The sequence below is a fragment of the Syzygium oleosum genome, unplaced genomic scaffold (genome assembly GCF_021117445.2).
Source record: "Syzygium oleosum isolate NSW1041296 unplaced genomic scaffold, Sole_v2.1 Sole_v2.01, whole genome shotgun sequence".
Classification (NCBI taxonomy): Eukaryota; Viridiplantae; Streptophyta; class Magnoliopsida; order Myrtales; family Myrtaceae; genus Syzygium; species Syzygium oleosum.
The window spans coordinates 26,589,220-26,598,919 of NW_026607485.1; the positions used below are offsets into that span (position 1 = coordinate 26,589,220).

A 9,700-nucleotide genomic window follows, 5' to 3' on the forward strand; every position below is an offset into this window, starting at 1 on the left:
CTTAGCTATTAAGTACTTAAGCAATCCGTGTGAACGACGCAATCCGTGTGATCGCTACGGAAACTTGGCAACCACGAACGAACGGAAAATGTCGTCGAGTGTTGTCTTGGGGAGCAAGTTCAGGCGTGAATGACTAAATGGAGGTCGGTTTCTCTGCGTAGGGATATGGGACCAGAGATGGGAATGCGGGATGTCGACACCTTCTGATTTGCGGCTGGACGTTTCGGGCTTGGAGTGCACGTTAGATGAGCGGATAATTTTGCTTCTTTGGGCCACAAAAAGAAAGCGATTGAATTGGAGACCTGCTCCGTGAATCTGATTTGTTTTTGTGCTTATTTTATTAACATTATGTAGATCATAGAGCTACAAAGTGTCATATCCTTCCCCATGTGGATGGGGATGTCTCTATTCGATGCTTTAGCACCTTACGATGTCATTGGAGTAACTTTCACGATCTCATCTCCTTCAAATGCTAAAAATACAATTAATAGTACAAGTTTTACTACTAATTATCTTTCATAGTTTTGTAAGATATGTGTATATACTGCCATACTGTCGGGCAGGGTCTCTCATCTTTTTTGGGATCCTTTCTTGGATGAGCTCGTTTTTGGCTACTTTGATAATTGTGAACAAAGCTCCTTATTATGATGCGTAGACTTTGCTTTTCTAAGGATTGAAATCATATCAAACTAGTTTCGTGCAATTTGAAAGCGAAGAACTCCTTATCCTTTCCAATCCGATCCTTCGAAAATGTGATTTGTGGGAATCCCAACCAACCTAACCCAATTCCTTGATTTGGTGGCTCTCTAGCCATTTTATTAATTAAAAGGGTTAATACCACGAAAAACCCCAAACTGGTACATCTGTGACGAATTTACCCCAAATTAATTTTTTGACCACCAAAAATCTCAAACTGGTATATTTGTAACAAATTTACCCTCCGTTAGTTTCCATTAAATTGTATTAGTATCACGAAAAATCACAAATTAGTATACTAGTGACAAACAGAGGGTAAAAAAACCCAAACTGGTATATCTGTAAACTGTCATGGGTCATCCAACTCAACAATTAGACAATAAAATTTAACGAAAACAATTGGAGGTAAATTTGTCACAGGTATATTAATTTGGGATTTTTCGTGGTCAAAAAATTAGTTTCGGGTGAATTTATTATAAGTGTACCAGTTTGGAATTTTTCATGTTATTAATCCTTAATTAAATCTCTCTATCAAAGGCATGGCACGCCAAATACGATTGAATAAAGTGACAAACATAGACAGGTGATATGTGGCGGAGAAAGAGGTGTGGTTGCACAAGCAAAGGCATTTAAGTAAACTTGGGTGGACCTTTGACAAGGTGATCAACTCGCTTTTCCTTGCGCACTGGCCTTGGCCTTATCTTTGCTTCCTTAATCACCCACAACCCTTTTTTTTATAATTTTCTTCTAAGCATATAGTTAGTCGTAGCTCTATACCGCTTCATAAAAAGAATACTTTCACACAAGCTGTTTTGTTTTTTTTTTTAAATGAGCTGCTTTAAACGACTTGCTGCTAGACCAACTGCATTTATATGGCTTTGGGCTTCTATGTGGTGAAATAATTCATCACTCTTAGTGGAGTCAATTTGCAAATGCTCTATAGTGCTCCACTTCTTGAAATGGTTTTGATGATCTAATCAGGGGAAATAACCAAAGACAGTTCGAATTTGGGTGGTGAGTTTGTAGGCAGAACATTTCTTACTTTGCTTGAAGGGCTATCTGATCCGATCAAATCAAAATCTGTCATTCATTGGCAAGGCCTTCTTTTCTGTGGAGACACCACCGGTGAATGATGAACTTTGACCGTCCTCGCCTCCGAACCGATCAGGAGAGGACTCAGGGTCAAGCCAAAATTTATTGTGCAACTACAACAAACGTATTTGCTGATACTTCATCTGCAAATCTTGTTTCCTTTTCTTACAAACTGATCAAATTGGTATATATGCAAAAAATTCCATATTAATAAGCTTCTGGTCTTAATCAGTAGAAGATGCTTGATTTCTTGATCGCCAATTTGGATTGCCGTAGTTACTTGAATGACAAAGATGGAAAGCATATGCAATTGTCGACGATGGTTGCTGTGAAAGCCCTCATCTCTCAATTAAATCTGGTCAATCTGTTCATGCATGCTAATGGTGCTCTCGATGAGCTCAGTATCATATCGTTTCTAAACCTTCAAATCTTCTGCACAAGACATATGGAATCATTTGCTCCGACGCCTCAAAAGGTCGATATCATCTCACTAATTTGTAGTGTACCATTGCATAATATTGGTACACGAACGGTACAAAGAAACTTCCACTAACCCCCACAACACTTCAACCGCTGAATCTGATCATCCAGCCAAATAAACCCAAAAGGATAAAACTGGTACTGTTTATTGGGAAGGAACCAAAAACACGAAATCCCCAGGACACATTGTTGCTGACACGGCGTCGTTATTGTCCAAGCCCCAACTCCAAGCGTCCTCTCTAGTCTGCAGTCAGAGCGAGAGTACCGAGTTGCTCGGTTATCGGAGCGGGCGTCGCAGCCGCGACTTCCTGTTCCTCTTCTTGTTCCTGTTGCTGTTCCTGTTCCGGTACCAGTTGACCCGCACAGGTATGACGCTTCCCGCACCGGCCATGCGCATGGCGCCTCCCTTTGTGACCATGACTGTGACCATGGCAATGACCATGATGACCATGTTTGAAAAATCCATGCCCATGGACTAAAAGACCCCTCATATGATGCCCGTGTCCGTGTCCGTGTCCATGACCCGAATGGACTAAAAGACCCATCAGATGATGCCCATGTCCATGACCATGACCATGACCCCCATGTCCAACAACACCCCTCAGATGATGCCCATGTCCACGAAACCCATGCCCTCCGAGACCATGCCCAAGGAGAGGTCCTCCTGCGCGGGGACCATGCCCGCCTCCATTACCCATCTCATGACGAAGATGTGGACCATGATGATGCCTTCCCTCGTGAGCCATTCTCATCTTCATCCTCTGTTTAGTATATCCCTCGACTCTGTTTCAGTCTTGACACAGGATTAGCTCTCTGGATGATGAGAACTGAGAGGAAGAGAGGCCCTTATTTATAGAGGCTCACGAGGCGGTGGTTCAACTGTAGCACTCTATCAAATTTGGCGATCTTTTCACACGCCTTTTCTCTGCCGTATTTCTTAGCTTAGCTATTAATTATTGAAGCAATCCGTGTGAACTCTGTGGAAACTTGTCTAACTACGAACGAAGGAAAATGTCGTCAAGTGTTGTCTTGGGGAGCACGTTCAGGCGTGAATGAATGAATGGAGGTCGGTTTCTCTGCGCAGGGATATGGGACCAGAGATGGGGATGGGGCATGTCGACACCTTCTGATTTGCGGCTGGACGTTTCGGGCTTGGAGTGCACGTTAGATGAGCAAATAATTTTGCTCGTTTGGGCCACTAAAAGAAAGCGATTGAATGGGAGACCTGCTCTGTGAATCTGATTTGTTTTTGTGCTTTTTTTATTAACATTATGTAGAACTTAGAGCTACTGAGTGTCATATCCTTCCCATGGGGATGGGGATAGGGATGTCTCTATTCGATGCGTTAACACATTTCGATGTCATTGGAGTAAGTTGCACAATTTCATCACCTTCAAATGCTAAAACTACAATTACTGGTACAAGATTCTACTACTAATTGTATTTCATAGGATTGTAAGATTTGTGTATAAACATGCCATATTGTCGGGCAGGGTCTCTCATATTTTATGGGATCCTTTCTTGGATGAACTCATTTTAGGCAACTTTGATAGTTGTGAACATGAATCCTATCGTGATGCGTAGACTTTGCTTTTTTAAGGATTGAAATCATATCAAACTGGCTTCGTGCAATTTGAAAGCAGAGAAGTCCTTATCCTTTCCAATCCGGTCCTTTGAAAACCTGATTTGTGGGAATCTCAACCAACCTTAACCCAATTCCTTGATTTGGTGGCTCTCTTGCCATTTCAGTTAATTGAATCGACTATTAAAGGCATGGCACGACAGATATGACTGAATAAAATGACAAACACAGACAAATGATTTGTGGCGAAGAGAGAGGTATGGCTGCACGAGCAAAGGCATTTAAGAAAACTCAGGTGGAGCTTTGACACGGTGATCAACTCGCTTTTCCTTCCGCACTGGCTTTGGCCTTATCTTTGCTTCCTTAAACACCCACAACCCTCTTTTTATTTTCTTCTAAGCATATAATTAGTCATAGTGCTGCTATATGGTCATAAGAAGAATACTTTTACACGAGCTGCATTGTTTTTTTTTACGAATTGCTGTTAGATGAACTGCCTTTACATGGCTTTGGGCTTTCATGTGGTGCAATAATTCATCACTCGTAGCGGAGTCAATTTGCAAATGCATTATAGTTCTCCACTTCTTGAAATGGTTTTGATGATCTAATCTGGGGAAGTAACCAAAGGAAGTTAGAATTTGGGTGGTGAGTTTGTAGGCGAAACGTTTCTTACTTTACTCGTGATATAGATCTCTCAAAACCTTTGATCTCTATCGAGACCCAATGAAAAAACATGAAATGCACAAACCCACCCGTTGCCCCTTTGATGAATGAACTTTGTAATTCAGCTCTTCATTGGCAGGTTTGCCCTGGTTTGGTAGATTGCTTGACGGGCCATCTGATCCGATCAAATCAAAATCTGCCAGTCATTGGCAAGGCCTTCTTTACTGGGAAGACACCACCGATGAATGATGAACTTTGCCGGTCCTCACGTCCAAACCGATCCGGAGAGGACTAAGGGTCAAGCCACACTTTATTGTGCGACTTCAATGAACATATTTGCTGATACTTAGTCTGCGAATCTTGTTCCCTTTTCTTACAGACAGATCAAATTGGTACATTTGCAAAAGATTCCATAATAATAAGTTTTTGGTTTTAATCAGTATAAGATGTTTGATTTCTTGATCGTCAATTTGGGTTGCCGTAGTTACTTGAGCGACAAAGATGGAAAGCATATGCCATTGCTGGCGATGGTTGCTGTGAAAGCCCTCATCTCTCATTTAAATCTGGTCAATCTGTTTATGCATGCCAATGGTGCTCTCGGTGAGCTCAAAAACATATCATTTCTAATTCGGAACCTTCAAATCTTCTGCATGAAACATATCAAATCATTTGATCAAACACCTCAAACGACCGATATTATTACACTAATTTGTAGTATACCATTTAATAATATTGGTACACAAACAGTACGAAGAAACTTCCATTAACCTCCACGACACTTCAACCACTGAATCTGATCATCCTGAAGAGAAAAATGGAAGGGAAAGCCTTTTTCATATATGTATTCTGTACAATTACATTGATGTATTTATAGTCTAAGAATGTAAGTAAATAGAGAAGTAATATACAGAGAATTATGAATTTCCTATTCACTGTATCAATCACGGATTTATCTAATCAATCAGTCCTTAATTAGAATCGGCACCACAATCAGGATCTTCAAATATATCTTCCAATAATAACTCTAATACTCCCCCTCAAGTTGGTGAGTGCATGAACATCAACAACTTGTGCTTGAAAGAAAGAAAAAGAGCACGAGAAACGGCTTTTGTGAATAAATCCGCGAGCTGTGAATGGCTAGGAATATGAAGAGATCGAAGTATGCCATCCTAAAGTTTTTCACGAATGAGATGGCAATCAATCTCAATGTGTTTGGTACGCTCATGGAAAACTGAATTAGTAGCAATATGGATAGCCGCTTGGTTGTCACAAAAAAGGTCGGTAGTGGACAACGGGACGGCAAGATCGGTGAGAAGCATGCGAAGCCATGTAATCTCACAAGCTACAAATGCCATGGCTCTGTATTCAACCTCAGCTGAAGACCGACCAACAGTGTGTTATTTCTTAGAACACCAAGAAACAGGGCAAGAGCCAAGGAGCATACAGTAACCAGAAACTGAACGACGTGTGGATGAACATGCAGCCCAATCAGAATCTGTATATCCTTGTAATGCAGGGGATGAGTCAGACGGAAAAAATATTCCAGAACCCGGATCAGATTTCAAATACCGGACTATCCGAAGTGTGGCTTTCCAATGATCATCATGTGGAGCATGCATAAACTGGCCTAGATGCTGAAAAGAAAACAGAATATCCGGGCGAGTAGCAGTGAGGTACAAAAGATGTCCAATCAAGTGACAATAAGGGTAATATTGTAATTTTGACATTTTTGGCTTTATTATAAATAGATAGCTTGGGGTCACATAGACCAAACCAAGCATTCAGTTCAGTTTTTCCTCTCAACATGGTATCAGAGCTTTCCAAGATCCTTTATTTCAAATTCTTGTCCAAGAAAATTCTTCAACCAGCTTATCTCATCAATATCATTTCCTGTGACAATAATGTCATCTACATAGAGAATAAGAATAGTGACTTTAGCACCTGATCTCTTCACAAACAAAATATGATCAGCATTACTTTGTTTATACCCAACAAAGATCATAGCTTTATGAAACCTACCAAACCAAGCTCGAGATGATTGTTTTAAACCATAAAGTGCACGTTTCAGCTTACACACTTTACCTTGAGTTTTGTCACAAGAAAAACCTGGAGGAATCTCCATATATATCTCATCTTCTAACTCTCCATGAAGAAAGACATTATTCACATCTAACTGCTGAAGATCTCATCCCTGGTTTACAGCACACGAAAGTAACACTTGAACAGTATTCAACTTGGCAACAGGAGCAAAGGTTTCTTGATAGTCAATCCCATAAGTCTGAGTAAATCCCTTCGCCACCAACCGTGCTTTATATCTGTCCACAGTACCATCCATCTTCTGTTTGACTACAAACACCCACTTACATCCTACCGGTTGTTTCCCAGGAGGAAGACCAACAAAATCCCACGTGTCATTTTTCTTCAAAGCATGCATTTCCTCCACCATTGCTGTCTTCCACTTCTCATCTGCAAAAGCTTCATGCCAATTCCATGGAATAGAAACAGAAGATAGAGAAGATGCAAAAGTACAATAAGAGCTGGACAAAGAGTCATATGAAACAACATTGGATATAGGATGTTGAGTACAAGTTCTAATACCCTTTCAGAGTGCGATAGGAAAATCAGAAAGAGAAACTTCATCAGAAGAAGTAGTAGAATTCGGATCCGGAGATGATGACTAAATAGGCAATGTATCAGTGGTCTTAACCTGCGTGTTGGTAGTGGAATTCCTACGACGATATGTCTTCAATGTTTCCCCACTATCAATTCGCCTTTGAAAGATCCCAATACTTTGCTTAACAGGTGTGGTCTCCCCCTGAACCTCTAATATCTCCCCCTGAAGTATTGCATTATTCTCTACTTGCGTTGCATCGTTCTCCTCTTGAGAAGGAGAAGGAGAAGGAGAACGATCAGAGACTATTGGAGGAGGAAGAGGAGGAGGAGGAGGAGAAGGAGAATAGTAAGTAATATCTTCAGGAATATCTAGAATTGGCAACACCTCTACACTAGGACACTCCCCCTGAAGAGGTAGAGCGGAATAATAAGAAGTAGACTAATGGAAAATCACATTCATAGATATAATACTATGCCCAGAAGGAGGATGATAACACTTACAACCCTTTTGAGTAGCTGAATACCCAAGAAATATGCAGCGGAGACCGCGGGTTCCAACTTACTCTTAGAGGTAGTGTTACGAGCATAACAAACACAACAAAAATTTTTTGGAGGAAGAATAAAAGTTGATGATCCCTGTAAAACATCAATAGGTGTGCAAAAGTCAAGAATTCAAGTCGACATCTGATTGATTAAATAGGCAGCGGTTAAAATAGCATCACTCCAATACTAAGAGGGGATATGACGTGCAAACATAACAAACCTGGCGACCTCTAACAAATGTCGGTTCTTTCTTTCGGCAACACCGTTCTGTGCTGGGGTATCAATACAACTAGTCTGATGTGTGATAAATAAATCAACTTGCCCACTAATCGTTGATAACGACCTTTATCTACAGGATTACCATCATTTTCTCGAAGACGAGTATGGACCTCGATAGGTGTATCAGAGGGACGACATCCTAATAAGCCAACTTTTGTTAAAAGATCAAGGATATACTTCCTTTGGGATAGAAAGATACCTTTTGAAGATCTGGCTACTTCAATCCCAAGAAAGTATCGGAGCCTGTGAGATTTGCCTTGGGAATGTTTACCTCTTGGAGTAATCGCATGATTTGTTTATATTGCTCACTAGTGAATGGTGGTGGAGGCGCAGAAGAGGAGCTCTCGGGATTGGTGACAGGCTTGTTGTCCGAGGGCTTGGTAGGGGGCTGGTCACGACGCCGTTCCTTATAATTAGCGGGAAATCCATGGAGGCGGAAGCAAACATCACGGGAATGGCTTGGTATATCGCAATGGGCACAACGTTCACAGGCACGTGATGGAGGGCCGCATTTTGCAAGGTGAGCAGAAGCTATCTCGGTGTGCTTATGGTACGAAGCTGAGAGTGACAAATCCGTTTGAGGTGGGATATTTCGCATTGAACCATATGTTAATAGTGTGTTCTCGGTAGAGGAACGAGTCGAGTGAACATGGCGTTGAGATTCGTCTTGAAGAGTAAGTGAGTAAGCCCGCGCAACAATGAGTAATGGATTCATGAGCAGAACTTGACTGACCACATTGGAATACTTTGGGTTTAAACCCACTAAGAATTGATAAAGACGTCGATTCTTAAGTTGCGTCACAAACAATGTCGTTGCCTCACAAGAGCAACTCGGCAAGGGTTCCAAATTGTTCAACTCATCCCAATAACGCCACAAATTATTGTAATACCTAGTGATGTCGTCTTCACCTTGTTCAAGAGTGCATATTTTCTGCTCGAGGTGAAATATGCGGGGACCATTAGATTGCGAAAAACGTTCACGAAGATCAGTCCATACTTTCGCAACAGATTCCGTGTACAACACGGTTGGGACAAAATCTTGGTGGATGGAATTCAAGATCCATGATAGTATCATGTTGTTGACATGAACCCATGGGGCATATGTGGCATCGGTTGATTAGGGTTTCGGGATATCTCCTGTGACGAAACCCATTTTGTTTTTTGCTGATAAAGCAATGATCATGGCTCGTGACCAGCTGTTATAATTATCACCTGTCAAAACCATGCTGACTAAATTCGAACCTGGACTATCGGAGGCATGGAGGAAGAACGAACTGCTGGTCTGTTTATGATCTGATGTGTGGCTGGAGAGTTCCTCAGTTCGGGAGTTTTGTTCGGTTTGGGAGTTTTGTTCGGACATCATAATCAATCCAAAAAAGACGGTGCCCAGAAAAATCAATCGAAGCAAACCGAATGAAAGACGATTGATCTGAAGGAGAAATTGACGGATGGCTGGTGGCAGCCGATAAAAAAGAGAAGGGCTCAATGATCACTTTGCTCTGATACCATGAAGAGAAAAATGGAAGGGAAAGCCTTTTTCATATATGTATTCAGTACAATTACATTGATGTATTTATAGTCTAAGAATGTAAGTAAATAGAGAAATAATCTACAGAGAATTATGAATTTCCTATTCACTGTATTAATCACGGATTTATCTAATCAATCGGTCCTTAATTAGAATCGGCACCACAATCAAGATGTTCAAATATATCTTCCAATAATAACTCTAATACATCCAGCCAAATTAAC

The 9,700-nt window shown here is 41.1% G+C and overlaps 1 protein-coding gene across 1 annotated transcript; it reads right to left on the minus strand.

Annotated features, from left to right (window-relative positions):
* Positions 1-2,242: 2,242 nt before the first annotated feature.
* Positions 2,243-3,121, minus strand: LOC130134992 (uncharacterized). The gene has a single exon (XM_056303138.1). It carries the CDS (start codon positions 3,024-3,026, stop codon positions 2,508-2,510), a length of 519 nt encoding a protein of 172 aa, XP_056159113.1. The 5' UTR covers positions 3,027-3,121; the 3' UTR covers positions 2,243-2,507.
* Positions 3,122-9,700: the final 6,579 nt, after the last annotated feature.